This window comes from Oncorhynchus mykiss, chromosome 6 (genome assembly GCF_013265735.2).
Source record: "Oncorhynchus mykiss isolate Arlee chromosome 6, USDA_OmykA_1.1, whole genome shotgun sequence".
Classification (NCBI taxonomy): Eukaryota; Metazoa; Chordata; class Actinopteri; order Salmoniformes; family Salmonidae; genus Oncorhynchus; species Oncorhynchus mykiss.
The window spans coordinates 100,155,392-100,180,362 of record NC_048570.1 but is presented as its reverse complement, the minus strand read 5'-3'; the positions used below and the strand labels follow the sequence as shown (position 1 = coordinate 100,180,362).

General features: G+C 46.5%; 1 protein-coding gene across 3 annotated transcripts in view; it reads right to left on the bottom strand.

The window, feature by feature from the left end:
• LOC110516289 (aminopeptidase N) overlaps positions 1–24,971 on the bottom strand; it is a 75,849-nt gene that overhangs the window by 15,625 nt on the left and 35,253 nt on the right. For all 3 annotated transcript variants that reach the window (XM_036981720.1, XM_036981721.1, XM_036981722.1), the window contains exons 9-16: positions 23,378–23,443; positions 21,354–21,419; positions 19,931–20,106; positions 14,036–14,112; positions 1,915–2,048; positions 1,765–1,820; positions 1,619–1,660; positions 1,405–1,510 (exon numbers count right to left, since the gene is read on the bottom strand). In XM_036981720.1, the coding sequence (XP_036837615.1) occupies positions 1,405–1,510; positions 1,619–1,660; positions 1,765–1,820; positions 1,915–2,048; positions 14,036–14,112; positions 19,931–20,106; positions 21,354–21,419; positions 23,378–23,443 (723 nt within the window). The remainder of the gene's footprint in view (positions 1–1,404; positions 1,511–1,618; positions 1,661–1,764; positions 1,821–1,914; positions 2,049–14,035; positions 14,113–19,930; positions 20,107–21,353; positions 21,420–23,377; positions 23,444–24,971) is intronic.

The following is a 24,971-nucleotide window of genomic DNA, read 5'->3' as shown; positions in this document are numbered from 1 at the left end:
GTTGATCTTTGTTATGTCCTCTATGTTGATCTTTGTTATGTCCTCTATGTTGATCTTTGTTATGTCCTCTATGTTGATCTTTGTTATGTCCTCTATGTTGATCTTTGTTATGTCCTCTATGTTGATCTTTGTTATGTCCTCTATGTTGATCTTTGTTATGTCCTCTATGTTGATCTCTGTTATGTCCTCTATGTTGATCTTTGTTATGTCCTCTGTGTGTTGTTGTTGATCTTTGTTATGTCCTCTATGTTGATCTTTGTTATGTCCTCTATGTTGATCTTTGTTATGTCCTCTATGTTGATCTTTGTTATGTCCTCTATGTTGATCTTTGTTATGTCCTCTGTGTGTTGTTGTTGATCTTTATGTCCTCTATGTTGATCTTTGTTATGTCCTCTATGTTGATCTTTGTTATGTCCTCTATGTTGATCTTTATGTCCTCTATGTTGATCTTTGTTATGTCCTCTATGTTGATCTTTGTTATGTCCTCTGTGTGTTGTTGTTGATCTTTATGTCCTCTGTGTTGATCTTTGTTATGTCCTCTGTGTTGATCTTTGTTATGTCCTCTGTGTGTTGTTGTTGATCTTTATGTCCTCTGTGTTGATCTTTGTTATGTCCTCTGTGTTGATCTTTGTTATGTCCTCTGTGTGTTGTTGTTGTTGATCTTTGTTATGTCCTCTATGTTGATCTTTGTTATGTCCTCTATGTTGATCTTTGTTATGTCCTCTATGTTGATCTTTGTTATGTCCTCTGTGTTGATCTTTGTTATGTCCTCTATGTTGATCTTTGTTATGTCCTCTGTTGTTGATCTTTGTTATGTCCTCTGTGTTGATCTTTGTTATGTCCTCTATGTTGATCTTTGTTATGTCCTCTGTTGATCTTTGTTATGTCCTCTGTGTTGATCTTTGTTATGTCCTCTGTGTGTTGTTGTTGTTGATCTTTATGTCCTCTGTGTGTTGTTGTTGTTGATCTTTGTCATTTTCTCATGCACTACAACCATAATCAATAATAGCAGTGTTTCACGATTGTCATCAGCCTCCAGTATTCCAGAGAACATAATAATCTGATTATATTGTGGTTGTATTAGCCCATGAGACAAATAATGACATGTTGTAAGTTGTTCTATGTCATTTTCTTACGTACGAAAACTATGTTCGGTTAAAGATGATACTAGAGCTTCATGTCTGTCACTAGAGGCCAATATTTCAGACTATAACATATTATTACTATAGTATATGGTATATTTAGGGTAGCAGAATTACAGTAACCTTTTAAAACATTCCCGGGTTTTGCAGGGAATCTGTCATCCTTCTAACAGGATTTCTGGAAAACCAGGAGAATTTGGGACGACGACAGATCTTTTGCAACTGTAAATGAGTGATATATCATATCATGGTGAGAACCCACCTGTAGCACCCCGTATGCCTGTCCACGGTCGAACATGAGGATATAGTAGTTGAGATTCCTGAGAGCTGACTCCCAGGGGATGTAGTCTCTCTCCTGAGACAGGTACCTGGTAATATATAATATAAGAACTGACTCCCAGGGGACGGAGTCTCTCTCCTGAGACAGGTACCTGGTAATATATAATCTGTATAGTAGAATATATTACTCTAGTTACCTGGTGGTCCTCAGAGCTAATGTCGAGTTGATCACCTTGGCCCTGGAAACACACAACAATATGACAGCACAACCGCATCAGCTTCCAGCTTCCACACAGTTCACCAGGAAATACAGTAGGTGGGGGGGAGTAAGAAATAGCTTTACCTGGCCAGATTGAAGGCATCATCCACTATTTGAGCTCTGTTAATTAAAGGAATGACCTGCACACAGAAGTTCTGATGTTACATTGCGTCATATGGAATCATATTCTGATAATAATATCCACATAAGATTGGATTAATAACGTATACTGACCGTGTGGTCTGTGGTGAGCTGGTTGAGGAGTCGTTCCCAGTTGTCCATGTCGTAGTTAACCCTGTAATAGCCAGACACATTGAGGTTGGCCAGAACCCACTCAGATCCTGCTGTTGTCATGGGCGGGTGTCTGTCTGTTGGAGGAAAGCAACACACTGGTCACAGAAAGGCAACATTCTGCCAGATTTTACAAAATTCACTGGTTTTCCAGAATATCCTGGTTAGAGGATTCCCTGACTTCCCGCTAATTCCCAAGTAATTCCATGAAAACACCAACCACGATTTATGGAAAACAGGCACTTTTTGGGAAAGTTACCATAATTTTGCAACCTTGGTCTCAAGTTAGGATTCAACACAGAACTTCCTGTTACGATGAACAATAACATGACCTGGCCATGTCCATTAGTCCAGGGACATCTCCACTGATACCCATGGACCTGTTCATTAGTCATTAGTCCAGGGACATCTCCACTGATACCCATGGACCTGTCCATTAGTCATTAGTCCAGGGACATCTCCACTGATACCCATGGACCTGTTCATTAGTCCAGGGACATCTCCACTGATACCTAAGGACCTGTTCATTAGTCATTAGTCCAGAGACATCTCCACTGATACCCATGGACCTGTCCATTAGTCATTAGTCCAGGGACATCTCCACTGATACCCATGGACCTGTTCATTAGTCCAGGGACATCTCCACTGATACCCATGGACCTGTTCATTAGTCCAGGAACATCTCCACTGATACCCATGGACCTGTCCATTAGTCATTAGTCCAGGGACATCTCCACTGATACCCATGGACCTGTTCATTAGTCCAGGGACATCTCCACTGATACCCATGGACCTGTTCATTAGTTATTAGTCCAGGGACATCTCCACTGATACCCATGAGCCTGTTCATTAGTCATTAGTCCAGGAACATCTCCACTGATACCTATGGACCTGTCCATTAGTCATTAGTCCAGGGACATCTCCAATGATACCCATGGGCCTGTTCATTAGTCATTAGTCCAGGGACATCTCCACTAATACCCATGGACCTGTTCATTAGTCCAGGGACATCTCCACTGATACCCATGGACCTGTTCATTAGTCCAGGGACATCTCCACTGATACCTATGGGCCTGTTCATTGGTCATTAGTCCAGAGACATCTCCACTGACACCCATGGACCTGTCCATTAGTCATTAGTCCAGGGACATCTCCACTGATACCCATGGACCTGTCCATTAGTCAATAGTCCAGGGACATCTCCACTGATACCCATGGGCCTGTTCATTAGTCATTAGTCCAGGGACAACTCCACTGATACCCATGGACCTGTCCATTAGTCATTAGTCCAGGGACATCTCCACTGATACCCATGGACCTGTTCATTAGTCCAGGGACATCTAAACTGATACCCATGGACCTGTTCATTAGTCATTAGTCCAGGGACATCTCCACTGATACCCATGGGCCTGTTCATTAGTCATTAGTCCAGGAACATCTCCACTGATACCCATGGACCTGTCCATTAGTCATTAGTCCAGGGACATCTCCAATGATACCCATGGGCCTGTTCATTAGTCATTAGTCCAGGGACATCTCCACTGATACCCATGGACCTGTTCATTAGTCCAGGGACATCTCCACTAATACCCATGGACCTGTTCATTAGTCATTAGTCCAGGGACATCTCCACTGATACCCATGGACCTGTTCATTAGTCATTAGTCCAGGGACATCTCCACTGATACCCATGGACCTGTTCATTAGTCCAGGAACATCTCACCTGATACCCATGGACCTGTTCATTAGTCATTAGTCCAGGGACATCTCCACTGATACCCATGGACCTGTCCATTAGTCCAGGGACATCTCCACTGATACCCATGGACCTGTTCATTAGTCATTAGTCCAGGGACATCTCCACTGATACCCATGGACCTGTCCATTAGTCATTAGTCCAGGAACATCTCCACTGATACCCATGGACCTGTCCATTAGTCATTAGTCCAGGGACATCTCCAATGATACCCATGGACCTGTCCATTAGTCCAGGGACATCTCCACTGATACCCATGGACCTGTTCATTAGTCATTATTCCAGGGACATCTCCACTGATACCCATGAGCCTGTTCATTAGTCATTAGTCCAGGAACATCTTCACTAATACCCATGGACCTGTTCATTAGTCCAGGGACATCTCCACTGATACCCATGGACCTGTTCATTAGTCCAGGGACATCTCCACTGATACCCATGGACCTGTTCATTAGTCATTAGTCCAGGGACATCTCCACTGATACCCATGGGCCTGTTCATTAGTCATTAGTCCAGGAACATCTCCACTGATACCCATGGACCTGTCCATTAGTCATTAGTCCAGGGACATCTCCAATGATTCCCATGGGCCTGTTCATTAGTCATTAGTCCAGGGACATCTCCACTGATACCCATGGACCTGTTCATTAGTCCAGGGACATCACCACTGATACCCATGGACCTGTTCATTAGTCATTAGTCCAGGGACATCTCCACTGATACCCATGGGCCTGTTCATTAGTCATTAGTCCAGGGACATCTCCACTGATACCCATGGACCTGTTCATTAGTCCAGGGACATCTCCACTGATACCTATGGGCCTGTTCATTGGTCATTAGTCCAGAGACATCTCCACTGACACCCATGGACCTGTCCATTAGTCATTAGTCCAGGGACATCTCCACTGATACCCATGGACCTGTCCATTAGTCAATAGTCCAGGGACATCTCCACTGATACCCATGGGCCTGTTCATTAGTCATTAGTCCAGGGACAACTCCACTAATACCCATGGACCTGTCCATTAGTCATTAGTCCAGGGACATCTCCACTGATACCCATGGACCTGTTCATTAGTCCAGGGACATCTAAACTGATACCCATGGACCTGTTCATTAGTCATTAGTCCAGGGACATCTCCACTGATACCCATGGGCCTGTTCATTAGTCATTAGTCCAGGAACATCTCCACTGATACCCATGGACCTGTCCATTAGTCATTAGTCCAGGGACATCTCCAATGATACCCATGGGCCTGTTCATTAGTCATTAGTCCAGGGACATCTCCACTGATACCCATGGACCTGTTCATTAGTCCAGGGACATCTCCACTAATACCCATGGACCTGTTCATTAGTCATTAGTCCAGGGACATCTCCACTGATACCCATGGACCTGTTCATTAGTCATTAGTCCAGGGACATCTCCACTGATACCCATGGACCTGTTCATTAGTCCAGGAACATCTCACCTGATACCCATGGACCTGTTCATTAGTCATTAGTCCAGGGACATCTCCACTGATACCCATGGACCTGTCCATTAGTCCAGGGACATCTCCACTGATACCCATGGACCTGTTCATTAGTCATTAGTCCAGGGACATCTCCACTGATACCCATGGACCTGTCCATTAGTCATTAGTCCAGGAACATCTCCACTGATACCCATGGACCTGTCCATTAGTCATTAGTCCAGGGACATCTCCAATGATACCCATGGACCTGTCCATTAGTCCAGGGACATCTCCACTGATACCCATGGACCTGTTCATTAGTCATTATTCCAGGGACATCTCCACTGATACCCATGAGCCTGTTCATTAGTCATTAGTCCAGGAACATCTCCACTAATACCCATGGACCTGTTCATTAGTCCAGGGACATCTCCACTGATACCCATGGACCTGTTCATTAGTCCAGGGACATCTCCACTGATACCCATGGACCTGTTCATTAGTCATTAGTCCAGGGACATCTCCACTGATACCCATGGGCCTGTTCATTAGTCATTAGTCCAGGAACATCTCCACTGATACCCATGGACCTGTCCATTAGTCATTAGTCCAGGGACATCTCCAATGATTCCCATGGGCCTGTTCATTAGTCATTAGTCCAGGGACATCTCCACTGATACCCATGGACCTGTTCATTAGTCCAGGGACATCACCACTGATACCCATGGACCTGTTCATTAGTCATTAGTCCAGGGACATCTCCACTGATACCCATGGGCCTGTTCATTAGTCATTAGTCCAGGGACATCTCCACTGATACCCATGGACCTGTTCATTAGTCCAGGGACATCTCCACTGATACCTATGGGCCTGTTCATTGGTCATTAGTCCAGAGACATCTCCACTGACACCCATGGACCTGTCCATTAGTCATTAGTCCAGGGACATCTCCACTGATACCCATGGACCTGTTCATTAGTCCAGGGACATCTCCACTGATACCCATGGACCTGTTCATTAGTCATTAGTCCAGGGACATCTCCACTGATACCCATGGGCCTGTTCATTAGTCATTAGTCCAGGGACATCTCCACTGATACCCATGGACCTGTTCATTAGTCCAGGGACATCTCCACTGATACCCATGGGCCTGTTCATTGGTCATTAGACCAGAGACATCTCCACTGACACCCATGGACCTGTCCATTAGTCATTAGTCCAGGGACATCTCCAATGATACCCATGGGCCTGTTCATTAGTCATTAGTCCAGGGACATCTCCACTGATACCCATGGACCTGTTCATTAGTCCAGGGACATCTCCACTAATACCCATGAACCTGTTCATTAGTCATTAGTCCAGGGACATCTCCACTGATACCCATGGACCTGTTAATTAGTCATTAGTCCAGGGACATCTCCACTGATACCCATGGACCTGTTCATTAGTCCAGGAACATCTCACCTGATACCCATGGACCTGTTCATTAGTCATTAGTCCAGGGACATCTCCACTGATACTCATGGACCTGTCCATTAGTCCAGGGACATCTCCACTGATACCCTTGGACCTGTTCATTAGTCATTAGTCCAGGGACATCTCCACTGATACCCATGAGCCTGTTCATTAGTCATTAGTCCAGGAACATCTCCACTGATACCCATGGACCTGTCCATTAGTCATTAGTCCAGGGACATCTCCACTGATACCCATGGACCTGTTCATTAGTCATTAGTCCAGGGACATCTCCACTGATACCCATGGACCTGTCCATTAGTCCAGGAACATCTCACCTGATACCCATGGACCTGTTCATTCGTCATTAGTCCAGGGACATCTCCACTGATACCCATGGACCTGTCCATTAGTCCAGGGACATCTCCACTGATACCCATGGACCTGTTCATTAATCATTAGTCCAGGGACATCTCCACTGATACCCATGAGCCTGTTCATTAGTCATTAGTCCAGGAACATCTCCACTGATACCCATGGACCTGTCCATTAGTCATTAGTCCAGGGACATCTCCAATGATACCCATGGACCTGTCCATTAGTCCAGGGACATCTCCACTGATACCCATGGACCTGTTCATTAGTCATTAGTCCAGGGACATCTCCACTGATATCCATGAGCCTGTTCATTAGTCATTAGTCCAGGAACATCTCCACTAATATCCATGGACCTGTTCATTAGTCCAGGGACATCTCCACTGATACCCATGGACCTGTTCATTAGTCCAGGGACATCTCCACTGATACCCATGGACCTGTTCATTAGTCATTAGTCCAGGGACATCTCCACTGATACCCATGGGCCTGTTCATTAGTCATTAGTCCAGGAACATCTCCACTGATACCCATGGACCTGTCCATTAGTCATTAGTCCAGGGACATCTCCAATGATTCCCATGGGCCTGTTCATTAGTCATTAGTCCAGGGACATCTCCACTGATACCCATGGACCTGTTCATTAGTCCAGGGACATCACCACTGATACCCATGGACCTGTTCATTAGTCATTAGTCCAGGGACATCTCCACTGATACCCATGGAACTGTTCATTAGTCATTAGTCCAGGGACATCTCCACTGATACCCATGGACCTGTTCATTAGTCCAGGGACATCTCCACTGATACCTATGGGCCTGTTCATTGGTCATTAGTCCAGAGACATCTCCACTGACACCCATGGACCTGTCCATTAGTCATTAGTCCAGGGACATCTCCACTGATACCCATGGACCTGTTCATTAGTCCAGGGACATCTCCACTGATACCCATGGACCTGTTCATTAGTCATTAGTCCAGGGACATCTCCACTGATACCCATGGGCCTGTTCATTAGTCATTAGTCCAGGGACATCTCCACTGATACCCATGGACCTGTTCATTAGTCCAGGGACATCTCCACTGATACCCATGGGCCTGTTCATTGGTCATTAGACCAGAGACATCTCCACTGACACCCATGGACCTGTCCATTAGTCATTAGTCCAGGGACATCTCCAATGATACCCATGGGCCTGTTCATTAGTCATTAGTCCAGGGACATCTCCACTGATACCCATGGACCTGTTCATTAGTCCAGGGACATCTCCACTAATACCCATGAACCTGTTCATTAGTCATTAGTCCAGGGACATCTCCACTGATACCCATGGACCTGTTAATTAGTCATTAGTCCAGGGACATCTCCACTGATACCCATGGACCTGTTCATTAGTCCAGGAACATCTCACCTGATACCCATGGACCTGTTCATTAGTCATTAGTCCAGGGACATCTCCACTGATACTCATGGACCTGTCCATTAGTCCAGGGACATCTCCACTGATACCCTTGGACCTGTTCATTAGTCATTAGTCCAGGGACATCTCCACTGATATCCATGAGCCTGTTCATTAGTCATTAGTCCAGGAACATCTCCACTAATATCCATGGACCTGTTCATTAGTCCAGGGACATCTCCACTGATACCCATGGACCTGTTCATTAGTCCAGGGACATCTCCACTGATACCCATGGACCTGTTCATTAGTCATTAGTCCAGGGACATCTCCACTGATACCCATGGGCCTGTTCATTAGTCATTAGTCCAGGAACATCTCCACTGATACCCATGGACCTGTCCATTAGTCATTAGTCCAGGGACATCTCCAATGATTCCCATGGGCCTGTTCATTAGTCATTAGTCCAGGGACATCTCCACTGATACCCATGGACCTGTTCATTAGTCCAGGGACATCACCACTGATACCCATGGACCTGTTCATTAGTCATTAGTCCAGGGACATCTCCACTGATACCCATGGAACTGTTCATTAGTCATTAGTCCAGGGACATCTCCACTGATACCCATGGACCTGTTCATTAGTCCAGGGACATCTCCACTGATACCTATGGGCCTGTTCATTGGTCATTAGTCCAGAGACATCTCCACTGACACCCATGGACCTGTCCATTAGTCATTAGTCCAGGGACATCTCCACTGATACCCATGGACCTGTTCATTAGTCCAGGGACATCTCCACTGATACCCATGGACCTGTTCATTAGTCATTAGTCCAGGGACATCTCCACTGATACCCATGGGCCTGTTCATTAGTCATTAGTCCAGGGACATCTCCACTGATACCCATGGACCTGTTCATTAGTCCAGGGACATCTCCACTGATACCCATGGGCCTGTTCATTGGTCATTAGACCAGAGACATCTCCACTGACACCCATGGACCTGTCCATTAGTCATTAGTCCAGGGACATCTCCAATGATACCCATGGGCCTGTTCATTAGTCATTAGTCCAGGGACATCTCCACTGATACCCATGGACCTGTTCATTAGTCCAGGGACATCTCCACTAATACCCATGAACCTGTTCATTAGTCATTAGTCCAGGGACATCTCCACTGATACCCATGGACCTGTTAATTAGTCATTAGTCCAGGGACATCTCCACTGATACCCATGGACCTGTTCATTAGTCCAGGAACATCTCACCTGATACCCATGGACCTGTTCATTAGTCATTAGTCCAGGGACATCTCCACTGATACTCATGGACCTGTCCATTAGTCCAGGGACATCTCCACTGATACCCTTGGACCTGTTCATTAGTCATTAGTCCAGGGACATCTCCACTGATACCCATGAGCCTGTTCATTAGTCATTAGTCCAGGAACATCTCCACTGATACCCATGGACCTGTCCATTAGTCATTAGTCCAGGGACATCTCCACTGATACCCATGGACCTGTTCATTAGTCATTAGTCCAGGGACATCTCCACTGATACCCATGGACCTGTCCATTAGTCCAGGAACATCTCACCTGATACCCATGGACCTGTTCATTCGTCATTAGTCCAGGGACATCTCCACTGATACCCATGGACCTGTCCATTAGTCCAGGGACATCTCCACTGATACCCATGGACCTGTTCATTAGTCATTAGTCCAGGGACATCTCCACTGATACCCATGAGCCTGTTCATTAGTCATTAGTCCAGGAACATCTCCACTGATACCCATGGACCTGTCCATTAGTCATTAGTCCAGGGACATCTCCAATGATACCCATGGACCTGTCCATTAGTCCAGGGACATCTCCACTGATACCCATGGACCTGTTCATTAGTCATTAGTCCAGGGACATCTCCACTGATATCCATGAGCCTGTTCATTAGTCATTAGTCCAGGAACATCTCCACTAATATCCATGGACCTGTTCATTAGTCCAGGGACATCTCCACTGATACCCATGGACCTGTCCATTAGTCCAGGGACATCTCCACTGATACCCATGGACCTGTTCATTAGTCATTAGTCCAGGAACATCTCACCTGATACCCATGGACCTGTTCATTAGTCATTAGTCCAGGGACATCTCCACTGATATCCATGAGCCTGTTCATTAGTCATTAGTCCAGGAACATCTCCACTAATACCCATGGACCTGTTCATTAGTCCAGGGACATCTCCACTGATACCCATGGACCTGTCCATTAGTCCAGGGACATCTCCACTGATACCCATGGAACTGTTCATTAGTCATTAGTCCAGGGACATCTCCACTGATACCCATGAGCCTTTTCATTAGTCATTAGTCCAGGAACATCTCCACTGATACCCATGGACCTGTCCATTAGTCATTAGTCCAGGGACATCTCCACTGATACCCATGGACCTGTTCATTAGTCATTAGTCCAGGGACATCTCCACTGATACCCATGGACCTGTCCATTAGTCCAGGAACATCTCACCTGATACCCATGGACCTGTTCATTCGTCATTAGTCCAGGGACATCTCCACTGATACCCATGGACCTGTCCATTAGTCCAGGGACATCTCCACTGATACCCATGGACCTGTTCATTAGTCATTAGTCCAGGGACATCTCCACTGATACCCAGGAGCCTGTTCATTAGTCATTAGTCCAGGAACATCTCCACTGATACCCATGGACCTGTCCATTAGTCATTAGTCCAGGGACATCTCCAATGATACCCATGGACCTGTCCATTAGTCCAGGGACATCTCCACTGATACCCATGGACCTGTTCATTAGTCATTAGTCCAGGGACATCTCCACTGATATCCATGAGCCTGTTCATTAGTCATTAGTCCAGGAACATCTCCACTAATACCCATGGACCTGTTCATTAGTCCAGGGACATCTCCACTGATACCCATGGACCTGTTCATTAGTCCAGGGACATCTCCACTGATACCCATGGGCCTGTTCATTGGTCATTAGTCCAGAGACATCTCCACTGACACCCATGGACCTGTCCATTAGTCATTAGTCCAGGGACATCTCCACTGATACCCATGGACCTGTCCATTAGTCAATAGTCCAGGGACATCTCCACTGATACCCATGGGCCTGTTCATTAGTCATTAGTCCAGGAACATCTACACTGATACCCATGGACCTGTCCATTAGTCATTAGTCCAGGGACATCTCCAATGATTCCCATGGGCCTGTTCATTAGTCATTAGTCCAGGGACATCTCCACTGATACCCATGGACCTGTTCATTAGTCCAGGGACATCTCCACTGATACCCATGGACCTGTTCATTAGTCATTAGTCCAGGGACATCTCCACTGATACCCATGGGCCTGTTCATTAGTCATTAGTCCAGGGACATCTCCACTGATACCCATGGACCTGTTCATTAGTCCAGGGACATCTCCACTGATACCTATGGGCCTGTTCATTGGTCATTAGTCCAGAGACATCTCCACTGACACCCATGGACCTGTCCATTAGTCATTAGTTCAGGGACATCTCCACTGATACCCATGGACCTGTTCATTAGTCCAGGGACATCTCCACTGATACCCATGTACCTGTTCATTAGTCATTAGTCCAGGGACATCTCCACTGATACCCATGGGCCTGTTCATTAGTCATTAGTCCAGGGACATCTCCACTGATACCCATGGACCTGTTCATTAGTCCAGGGACATCTCCACTGATACCCATGGGCCTGTTCATTGATCATTAGTCCAGAGACATCTCCACTGACACCCATGGACCTGTCCATTAGTCATTAGTCCAGGGACATCTCCAATGATACCCATGGGCCTGTTCATTAGTCATTAGTCCAGGGACATCTCCACTGATACCCATGGACCTGTTCATTAGTCCAGGGACATCTCCACTAATACCCATGGACCTGTTCATTAGTCATTAGTCCAGGGACATCTCCACTGATACCCATGGACCTGTTCATTAGTCATTAGTCCAGGGACATCTCCACTGATACCCATGGACCTGTTCATTAGTCCAGGAACATCTCACCTGATACCCATGGACCTGTTCATTAGTCATTAGTCCAGGGACATCTCCACTGATACCCATGGACCTGTCCATTAGTCCAGGGACATCTCCACTGATACCCATGGACCTGTTCATTAGTCATTAGTCCAGGGACATCTCCACTGATACCCATGAGCCTGTTCATTAGTCATTAGTCCAGGAACATCTCCACTGATACCCATGGACCTGTCCATTAGTCATTAGTCCAGGGACATCTCCAATGATACCCATGGGCCTGTTCATTAGTCATGAGTCCAGGGACATCTCCACTAATACCCATGGACCTGTTCATTAGTCCAGGGACATCTCCACTGATACCCATGGACCTGTTCATTAGTCCAGGGACATCTCCACTGATACCTATGGGCCTGTTCATTGGTCATTAGTCCAGAGACATCTCCACTGACACCCATGGACCTGTCCATTAGTCATTAGTCCAGGGACATCTCCACTGATACCCATGGACCTGTCCTTTAGTCAATAGTCCAGGGACAACTCCACTGATACCCATGGACCTGTCCATTAGTCATTAGTCCAGGGACATCTCCACTGATACCCATGGACCTGTTCATTAGTCCAGGGACATCTCCACTGATACCCATGGACCTGTTCATTAGTCATTAGTCCAGGGACATCTCCACTGATACCCATGGGCCTGTTCATTAGTCATTAGTCCAGGAACATCTCCACTGATACCCATGGACCTGTCCATTAGTTATTAGTCCAGGGACATCTCCAATGATACCCATGGGCCTGTTCATTAGTCATTAGTCCAGGGACATCTCCACTGATACCCATGGACCTGTTCATTAGTCCCGGGACATCTCCACTAATACCCATGGACCTGTTCATTAGTCATTAGTCCAGGGACATCTCCACTGATACCCATGGACCTGTTCATTAGTCATTAGTCCAGGGACATCTCCACTGATACCCATGGACCTGTTCATTAGTCCAGGAACATCTCACCTGATACCCATGGACCTGTTCATTAGTCATTAGTCCAGGGACATCTCCACTGATACCCATGGGCCAGTTCTTTAGTCCAGGAACATCTGCACTGATACCCATGGACCTGTTCATTAGTCCAGGGACATCTCCACTGATACACATGGACCTGTCCATTAGTCATTGGTCCAGGGACATCTCCACTGATACCCATGGACCTGTTCATTAGTCCAGGGACATCTCCACTGATACCCATGGACCTGTCCATTAGTCATTAGTCCAGGGACATCTCCACTGATACCCATGGACCTGTCCATTAGTCATTAGTCCAGGGACATCTCCACTGATACCCATGGACCTGTACATTAGTCCAGGGACATCTCAACTGATACCCATGGACCTGTCCATGAGTCATTAGTCCAGGGACATCTCAACTGATACCCATGGACCTGTCCATTAGTCATTAGTCCAGGGACATCTCCACAGATACCCATGGACCTGTACATTAGTCCAGGGACATCTCCACTGATACCCATGCAGGACTTCATTTGACACAAACACTGGCATTAGAAATACCTGTTTCCTGAAGAAGCCAGTGTTGCTCTCTCTCAACTCCTCCCTTCATCCATTTGATGGGGACCAACCAGGTGTAACTAAGAAGACATGGGAACAGGATGGTCAGGTGACTGAATTAAATATGATTTGGGGGTTTATCATCATGCTGCAGGGGGTGAACTAACTGCCTTGCTGCAGGGGGTTAACTAACTGCCTTGCTGCAGGGGGTTGGTTAACTGCCTTGTTGCAAGGGGTTGGTTAACTGCCTTGCTGCAGGGGGTTAACTAACTGCCTTGCTGCAGGGGGGTGGTTAACTGCCTTGCTGCAGGGGGTGAACTAACTGCCTTGCTGCAGGGGGTGAACTAACTGCCTTGCTGCAGGGGGTGAACTAACTGCCTTGCTGCAGGGGGTTAACTAACTGCCTTGCTGCACGGGTTGGTTAACTGCCTTGCTGCAGGGGGTTAACTAATTGCCTTGCTGCATTGGGTTTATTAACTGCCTTGCTGCAGGGGGTTGGTTAACTGCCTTGCTGCATGGGGTTGGTTAACTGCCTTGCTGCATGGGATTGGTTAACTGCCTTGCTTCAGGAGGTTAACTAACTGCCTTGCTGCAGGGGGTTAACTAACTGCCTTGCTGCAGGGGGTTAACTAACTGCCTTGCTGCAGGGGGTTAACTAACTGCCTTGCTGCAGGGGGTTAACTAACTGCCTTGCTGCAGGGGGTTAACTAACTGCCTTGCTGCAGGGGGTTAACTAACTGCCTTGCTGCAGGGGGTTAACTAACTGCCTTGCTGCAGGGGGTTAACTAACTGCTTTGCTGCAGGGGGTGCACTAACTGCCTTACTGCAGGGGGTTAACTAACTGCCTTGCTGCAGGGGGTTAACTAACTTCCTTGCTGCAGGGGTTTTATTAACTAACTGCCTTGCTGCAGGGGTTTTATTAACTAACTGCCTTGCTGCAGGGGTTTTGTTAACTAACTGCCTTGCTGCAGGTGGTTAACTAACTGCCTTGCTGCAGGGGTTTTGTTAACTAACTGCCTTGCTGCAGGGGGTTAACTAACTGCCTTGCTGCAGGGGGTTAACTAACTGCTTTGCTGCAGGGGGTGCACTAACTGCCTTACTGCAGGGGGTTAACTAACTGCCTTGCTGCAGGGGGTTAACTAACTGCCTTGCTGCAGGGGGTTAACTAACTGCCTTGCTGCAGGGGGTTAACTAACTGCTTTGCTGCAGGGGGTGCACTAACTGCCTTACTGCAGGGGGTTAACTAACTGCCTTGCTGCAGGGGGTTAACTAACTGCCTTGCTGCAGGGGTTGTATTAACTAACTGCCTTGCTGCAGGGGTTTTGTTAACTAACTGCCTTGCTGCAGGGGTTTTGTTAACTAACTGCCTTGCTGCAGGGGTTTTGTTAACTAACTGCCTTGCTGCAGGGGTTTTGTTAACTAACTGCCTTGCTGCAGGTGGTTAACTAACTGCCTTGCTGCAGGGGGTTGGTTAACTGCCTTGCTGCAGGGGTTTTGTTAACTAACTGCCTTGCTGCAGGGGTTTTGTTAACTAACTGCCTTGCTGCAGGTGGTTAACTAACTGCCTTGCTGCAGGGGGTTGGTTAACTGCCTTGCTGCAGGGGGTTAACTAACTGGCTTGCTGCAGGGGGTTAACTAACTGCCTTGCTGCAGGGGGTTGGTTAACTGCCTTGCTGCAGGGGGTTGGTTAACTGCCTTGCTGCAGGGGGTTAACTAACTGGCTTGCTGCAGGGGGTTAACTAACTGCCTTGCTGCAGGGGGTTAACTAACTGCCTTGCTGCAGGGGGTTAACTAACTGCCTTGCTGCAGTGGGTTGGTTAACTGCCTTGCTTTTGGGGTTTAGCTGGCTTGGTGTTGGGGGTTATTTGCCTTGCTGTTGGGGGTTAACTGCCTTGCTGTTGGGGGTTAACTGCCTTGATGTTGGGGGTTAACTGCCTTAACTGAACTTCCGGCGCCGACAGAGATGGCCGCCTCGCTTCGCGTTCCTAGGAAACTATGCAGTTTTTTGTTTTTTTTACGTGTTATTTCTTACATTAGTACCCCAGGTCATCTTAGGTTTCATTACATACAGTCGAGAAGAACTACTGAATATAAGAGCAGGGTCAACTCAACATCAGTACGACCAAGAATATGACTTTCGCGAAGCGGATCCTGTGTTCTGCCTTTCACCCAGGACAACGGAATGGATCCCAGCCGGCGACCCAAAAAAACGACTTCGTAAAAGAGGGAAACGTAGCGGTCTTCTGGTCAGACTCCGGAGACGGGCACATCGTGCACCACTCCCCAGTATACTTCTCGCCAATGTCCAGTCTCTTAACAACAAGGTTGATGAAATATGAGCAAGGGTAGCATTCCAGAGGGACATCAGAGACTGTAACGTTCTTTGCTTCACGGAAACATGGCTCACTGGAGAGACGCTATCGGAGTCGGTGCAGCCAGCTGGTTTCTCCACGTATCGCGCCGACAGAAACAAACATCTTTCTGGTAAGAAGAGGGGCGGGGGCGTATGCCTTATGGCTAACGAGACGTGGTGTGGTCACAAAAGCATACAGGAACTCAAGTCCTTCTGTTCACCTGATTTAGAATTCCTCACAATCAAATGTTGACCGCATTATCTACCAAGGGAATTCTCTTTGATTATAATCACAGCCGTATATATTCCCCCCCAAGCAGAAACATTGATGGCTCTGAACAAACTTTATTTGACTCTTTGCAAACTGGAATCCATATATCCTGAGGCTGCATTCATTGTAGCTGGGGATTTTAACAAGGCTAATCTCAAAACAAGACTCCCTAAATTGTATCAGCATATCGATTGCGCAACAAGGGCTGGCAAAACCTTGGATCACTGCTATTCTAACTTCCGCGACGTATATAAGGCCCTGCCCCGCCCTCCTTTCGGAAAAGCTGACCACGACTCCATTTTGTTGATCCCTGCCTACAGACAGAAACTAAAACAAGAATCTCCCACGCTGAGGTCTGTTCGCTGGTCCGATCAATCTGATTCCACACTCCAAGACTGCTTCCATCACGTGGACTGGGATATGTTTCATATTGCGTCAGACAACAACATTGACGAATACGCTGATTCGGTGTGCGAGTTTATTAGAACGTGCGTTGAAGATGTCGTTCCCATAGCAACGATTAAAACATTCCCAAACCAGAAACCGTGGATTGATGGCAGCATTCGCGTGAAACTGAAAGGGCATTGCTTTTAATCAGGGCAAGGTGACCGGTAACATGACCGAATACAAACAGTGTAGCTATTCCCTCCGCAAGGCAATCAAACAAGCTAGGCGTCAGTATAGAGACAAAGTAGAATCTCAATTCAACGGCTCAGACACAAGAGGTATGTGGCAGGGTCTACAGTCAATCACGGATTACAAAAAGAAAACCAGCCCCGTCACGGACCAGGATGTCTTGCTCCCAGGCAGACTAAATAACTTTTTTGCCCGCTTTGAGGACAATACAGTGCCACTGACACGGCCTGCAACCAAAACATGCGGCCTCTCCTTCACTGCCGCCGAGGTGAGTAAAACATTTAAACGTGTTAACCCTGGCAAGGCTGCAGGCCCAGACGGCATCCCCAGCCGCGCCCTCAGAGCATGCGCAGACCAGCTGGCTGGTGTGTTTACGGACATATTCAACCAATCCCTATCCCAGTCTGCTGTTCCCACATGCTTCAAGAGGGCCACCATTGTTCCTGTTCCCAAGAAAGCTAAGGTAACTGAGCTAAACGACTACCGCCCCGTAGCACTCACTTCCGTCATCATGAAGTGCTTTGAGAGACTAGTCAAGGACCATATCACCTCCACCCTACTTGACACCCTAGACCCACTCCAATTTGCTTACCGCCCAAATAGGTCCACAGACGATGCAATCTCAACCACACTGCACACTGCCCTAACCCATCTGGACAAGAGGAATACCTATGTGAGAATGCTGTTCATCGACTACAGCTCGGCATTTAACACCATAGTACCCTCCAAGCTCGTCATCAAGCTCGAGACCCTGGGTCTCGACCCCGCCCTGTGCAACTGGGTACTGGACTTCCTGACGGGCCGCCCCCAGGTGGTGAGGGTAGGCAACAACATCTCCACCCCGCTGATCCTCAACACTGGGGCCCCACATGGGTGCGTTCTGAGCCCTCTCCTGTACTCCCTGTTCACCCATGACTGCGTGGCCACACAAGCCTCCAACTCAATCATCAAGTTTGCGGACGACACAACAGTGGTACCAACAACGACGAGACGGCCTACAGGGAGGATGTGAGGGCCCTCGGAGTGTGGTGTCAGGAAAATAACCTCACACTCAACGTCAACAAAACTAAGGAGATGATTGTGGACTTCAGGAAACCGCAGAGGGAACACCACCCTATCCACATCGATGGAACAGTAATGGAGAGGGTAGCAAGTTTTAAGTTCCTCGGCATACACATCACGGACAAACTGAATTGGTCCACCCACACAGACAGCATCGTGAAGAAGGCTTCAGGAGGCTGAAGAAATTCGGCTTGTCACCAAAAGCACTCACAAACTTCTACAGATGCACAATCGAGAGCATCCTGGCGGGCTGTATCACCGCCTGATACGGCAACTGCTCCACCCACAACCGTAAGGCTCTCCAGAGGGTAGTGAGGTCTGCACAACGCATCACCGGGGGCAAACTACCTGCCCTCCAGGACACCTACACCACCCGATGTCACAGGAAGGCCATAAAGATCATCAAGGACATCAACCACCCGAGCCACTGCCTGTTCACCCCGCTATCATCCAGAAGGCGAGGTCAGTACAGGTGCATCAAAGCTGGGACCGAGAGACTGAAAAACAGCTTCTATCTCAAGGCCATCAGACTGTTAAACAGCCACCACTAACATTGAGTGGCTGCTGCCAACACACTGACTCAACTCCAGCCACTTTAATAATGGGAATTGATGGGAAATGATGTAAAATATATCACTAGCCACTTTAAACAATGCTACCTAATATAATGTTTACATACCCTACATTATTCATCTCATATGTATACATATATACTGTACTCTATATCATCTACTGCATCTTTATGTAATACATGTATCACTAGCCACTTTAACTATGCCACTTTGTTTACATACTCATCTCATATGTATATACTGTACTCGATATCATCTACTGTATCTTGCCTATGCCGCTCTGTACCATCACTCATTCATTTATCTTTATGTACATATTCTTTATCCCCTTACACTTGTGTGTATAAGACAGTAGTTTGGAATTGTTAGTTAGATTATTTGTTGGTTATTACTGCATTGTCGGAACTAGAAGCACAAGCATTTCGCTACACTCGCATTAACATCTGCTAACCATGTGTATGTGACAAATAACATTTGATTTGATTTGATTTGTTGTTGGGGGTTAACTGCCTTGTTGGGGATTAACCAATTGCCTTGTTGTTGGGGGTTAACAAACTGCCTTGCTGCAGGGGGTTAACAAACTGCCTTGCTGCTGGGGGTTATTTGCCTTGCTGTTGGGGGTTAACTTCCCTGTTGTTGGGGATTAACTGCCTTGTTGTTCAGGGTTAACTGCCTTGTTGTTGGGGGTTAACTGCCTTGTTGTTGGGGGTTAACTGCCTTGTCGTTGGGGGTTAACTGCCTTGTCGTTGGGGGTTAACTGCCTTGTCGTTGGGGGTTAACTGCCTTGTCGTTGGGGGTTAACTGCCTTGTTGTTGGGGGTTAACTGCATTGTTTTGGGGGGGTTAACTGCCTTGTTCTTAGGGGTTAACTGGGCAGAACGGCTCGGGGATTACAAACAGCAACCTTTCAGTCACTGGCCCAACGCTCTTAACCTCTATGCTACCTGCCACCCCTGGTCTATGGTAAAACAGCATCACAGAAATTAGCTCAATAAGAATATTTACTTGTATGGAGAGGGTCTGTCCACTACAGAGTCAGGGTCCAGGAGGAAGTGCTTCTGGGTAATGTGTCCCATGGCCGTATCTATGGTAACCACTGGGAAGCCCATCTGAAGGATCCAGCGGTTCATGATGTCATGCACTGTGTGAGGTAGACTCATCCCTGGAGTGGTGAGGACTGCCTGTCAGAGGATGGAACACATAACAACACCTTAATGAAGGTGAGTACAACGGCACCATCTCTAGGGTCGTTCAAGACAGATTTAATGATAAAGAGTACAACGGCACCATCTCTAGGGTCGTTCAAGACAGATTTAATGATAAAGAGTACAACGGCACCATCTCTAGGGTCGTTCAAGACAGATTTAATGATAGAGAGTACAACGGCACCATCTCTAGGGTCGCTCAAGACAGATTTAATGATAAAGAGTACAATGGCACCATCTCTAGGGTCGTTCAAGACAGATTTAATGATAAGAGTACAACGGCACCATCTCTAGGGTCGTTCAAGACAGATTTAAGGAAGGAGAGTACAATGGCACCATATCTAGGGTCGTTCAAGACAGATTTAATGAAGGAGAGTACAACGACACCATCTCTAGGGTCGTTCAAGACAGATTTAAGGAAGGAGAGTACAACGGCTCCATCTCTAGGGTCGTTCAAGACAGATTTAATGATAGAGAGTACAACGGCACCATCTCTAGGGTCGTTCAAGACAGATTTAATGATAAAGAGTACAACGGCACCATCTCTAGGGTTGTTCAAGACAGATTTAATGATAGAGAGTACAACGGCACCATCTCTAGGGTCGCTCAAGACAGATTTAAGGAAGGAGAGTACAACGGCAACATCACTAGGGTCGTTCAAGACAGATTTAATGATAAAGAGTACAACGGCACCATCTCTAGGGTCGCTCAAGACAGATTTAATGAAGGAGAGTACAACGGCACCATCTCTAGGGTCGTTCAAGACAGATTTCAACCACAGGGGGTTTTCCACACACAATACCCGATTATATTTAATACTCATTTTAGTAGAAAGCTAATTGTAGATTGAAAATGAGATAATAGAGAGACAGATCATAGAGAGAGTATAGAGGTTTATTTATCATACTGTATCCATGGTGAAGATGATCCCAGAGAGGAGAGAGGGAGATCTTAGAGATAGTGTACAGATCATAGAGAGAGTATAGAGGTTTATTTATCATACTGTATCCATGGTGAAGATGATCCCAGAGAGGAGAGAGGGAGATCATAGAGATAGTATACAGATCATAGAGATAGTATAGAGGTTTATTTATCATACTGTATCCATGGTGAAGATGATCCCAGAGAGGAGAGAGGGAGAACATAGAGATAGTAGACAGATCATAGAGAGAGTATAGAGGTCTATTTATCATACTGTATAAATGGTAGAAAATAGGACTTACTTTCTGAAGATGATCCCAGAGATCTGAATACACTGTGTTGTTGAAGGCAAACTCATTCAGGTATGACTGAGAGAGAGAGGAGAGAGAGGGGGGGGGGGAGAGGGGGAAAGAGGCAGCGGGAGGGAAAGAGAGAGGTGGGAGAGAGAGAGGTGGGAGAGAGAGAGGCAGGGGGAGAGAGAGAGTGAGAGTGAGAGAGAGAGAGAGAAGTGGTGGAAGTGTCATGATGTCGGTTGATTCCCTGCTGTCTCCACCGACCTCATCTGACCCCTGGACAACATACTGTAGACCACCTCTGATGACTTCTGTAACTATACTCACAGTGAGTCCTCTGGTTAATATACTCACAGTGAGTCCTCTGGTTAATATACTGTGACTACACTCACAGTGAGTCCTCTGGTTAATATACTGTAACTACACTCACAGTGAGTCCTCTGGTTAATATACTGTAACTATGCTCACAGTGAGTCCTCTGGTTAATATACTGTAACTACACTCACAATGAGTCCTCTGGTTAATATACTGTAACTACACTCACAGTGAGTCCTCTGGTTAATATACTCACAGTGAGTCCTCTGGTTAATATACTGTGACTACACTCACGGTGAGTCCTCTGGTTAATATACTGTAACTACACTCACAGTGAGTCCTCTGGTTAATATACTGTAACTACACTCACAGTGAGTCCTCTGGTTAATATACTGTGACTACACTCACAGTGAGTCCTCTGGTTAATATACTGTAACTACACTCACAGTGAGTCCTCTGGTTAATACACTGTAACTACACTCACAGTGAGTCCTCTGGTTAATATACTGTAACTACACTCACAGTGAGTCCTCTGGTTAGTATACTCACAGTGAGTCCTCTGGTTAATATACTCACAGTGAGTCCTCTGGTTAATATACTGTAACTACACTCACAGTGAGTCCTCTGGTTAATATACTGTAACTACACTCACAGTGAGTCCTCTGGTTAATATACTGTAACTACACTCACAGTGAGTCCTCTGGTTAATATACTGTAACTACACTCACAGTGAGTCCTCTGGTTAATATACTGTAACTACACTCACAGTGAGTCCTCTGCTTAATACACTAACTACACTCACAGTGAGTCCTCTGCTTAATACACTAACTACACTCACAGTGAGTCCTCTGCTTAATACACTAACTACACTCACAGTGAGTCCTCTGCTTAATACACTAACTACACTCACAGTGAGTCCTCTGGTTAATATACTGTGACTACACTCACAGTGAGTCCTCTGGTTAATACACTGTAACTACACTCACAGTGAGTCCTCTGGTTAATATACTGTAACTACACTCACAGTGAGTCCTCTGGTTAATACACTGTAACTACACTCACAGTGAGTCCTCTGGTTAATATACTCACAGTGAGTCCTCTGGTTAATATACTGTAACTACACTCACAGTGAGTCCTCTGGTTAATACATTGTAACTATACTCACAGTGAGTCCTCTGGTTAATATACTGTAACTACACTCACAGTGAGTCCTCTGGTTAGTATACTCACAGTGAGTCCTCTGGTTAATATACTCACAGTGAGTCCTCTGGTTAATATACTGTAACTATACTCACAGTGAGTCCTCTGGTTAATATACTGTAACTACACTCACAGTGAGTCCTCTGGTTAATATACTGTAACTACACTCACAGTGAGTCCTCTGGTTAATATACTGTAACTACACTCACAGTGAGTCCTCTGGTTAATATACTGTAACTATACTCACAGTGAGTCCTCTGGTTAATATACTCACAGTGAGTCCTCTGGTTAATATACTGTGACTATACTCACAGTGAGTCCTCTGGTTAATATACTGTAACTACACTCACAGTGAGTCCTCTGGTTAGTATACTCACAGTGAGTCCTCTGGTTAATATACTCACAGTGAGTCCTCTGGTTAATATACTGTAACTATGCTCACAGTGAGTCCTCTGGTTAATATACTGTAACTACACTCACAGTGAGTCCTCTGGTTAATACATTGTAACAATACTCACACTAAGTCCTCTGGCGAAGACCGGCTCTGTCAGGAACTCAGAAAGCATCCTCAGAACTGCAGCACCCTGGGTGGAAGAGATCACAGGATTTGAGAAAGAGAAAAACAGTCACATTGGAGTTTAAGTTTTTTTACAGTCAGATCAACAAATATTCTGGGACCTCTTTTTTACTTGAGAGTAGATGTAACCATGGAGCTCCCTACTACACCAGAGAGAGAAGGTGTAACCATGGAGCTCCCTACTACACCAGAGAGAGAAGGTGTAACCATGGAGCTCCCTACTACACTAGAGAGAGAAGGTGTAACCATGGAGCTCCCTACTACACCAGAGAGAGAAGGTGTAACCATGGAGCTCCCTACTACACCAGAGAGAGAAGGTGTAACCATGGAGCTCCCTACTACACCAGAGAGAGAAGGTGTAACCATGGATCTCCCTACTACACTAGAGAGAGAAGGTGTAACCATGGATCTCCCTACTACACCAGAGAGAGAAGGTGTAACCATGGAGCTCCCTACTACACCAGAGAGAGGTGTAACCATGGAGCTCCCTACTACACCAGAGAGAGAAGGTGTAACCATGGAGCTCCCTACTACACCAGAGAGAGAAGGTGTAACCATGGATCTCCCTACTACACTAGAGAGAGAAGGTGTAACCATGGATCTCCCTACTACACCAGAGAGAGAAGATGTAACCATGGATCTCCCTACTACACCAGAGAGAGAAGGTGTAACCATGGATCTCCCTACTACACCAGAGAGAGAAGGTGTAACCATGGATCTCCCTACTACACTAGAGAGAGAAGGTGTAACCATGGATCTCCCTACTACACCAGAGAGAGAAGATGTAACCATGGATCTCCCTACTACACCAGAGAGAGAAGGTGTAACCATGGATCTCCCTACTACACCAGAGAGAGAAGATGTAACCATGGATCTCCCTACTACACCAGAGAGAGAAGGTGTAACCATGTATCTCCCAGCATGTGTTTTACAGTGAGATACTCTCTACCAGTCTCTGTTGTATATGTGGTCTAGAACAGAGAAAAACCTTGCAGTAGGTGATGGTGTTGAACATCTTGTTAACTGTGTTAGCGCGTTCTCAACAAACACTCTATTCTACCTGGTCCACAGATTTAATTTAATCTGAACCACCCTTTAACTGGAACAGGATATGGAAAAATGTGATTTTGGCATCCCGTAATCCGAACCATCAACATATATACATTTTAAGTTTGTTGACAGAATGTATTTAACACCAAGGAAATATTGTATGAGGAAATTGTCCCCAACTGTTCACTGTGTCCCCTGAATCAGGTCGGCACATTCCTCCATATGATGTGGGAGTGTCTTGAAGAATAATTGCAGCTAAAGCCCAATACACACAAACCAGTTACAGATATTTATTTTGACTTGTATCATGTTCTTTGATTCCAGGCCCACGGGGAAGGTGTGTGGGGGGTGGGGGGGGTCTGGTCATTGTGGGGGAGGGAGGGGGCGATTGGAGGGAATCTACTGGTTGAATCAAGGGATGGATGGGTTGGAGGGGCACTGACACGTTTCTGGGTGGGAGGCATGCTTTCTTCGGGTCTTTAAAC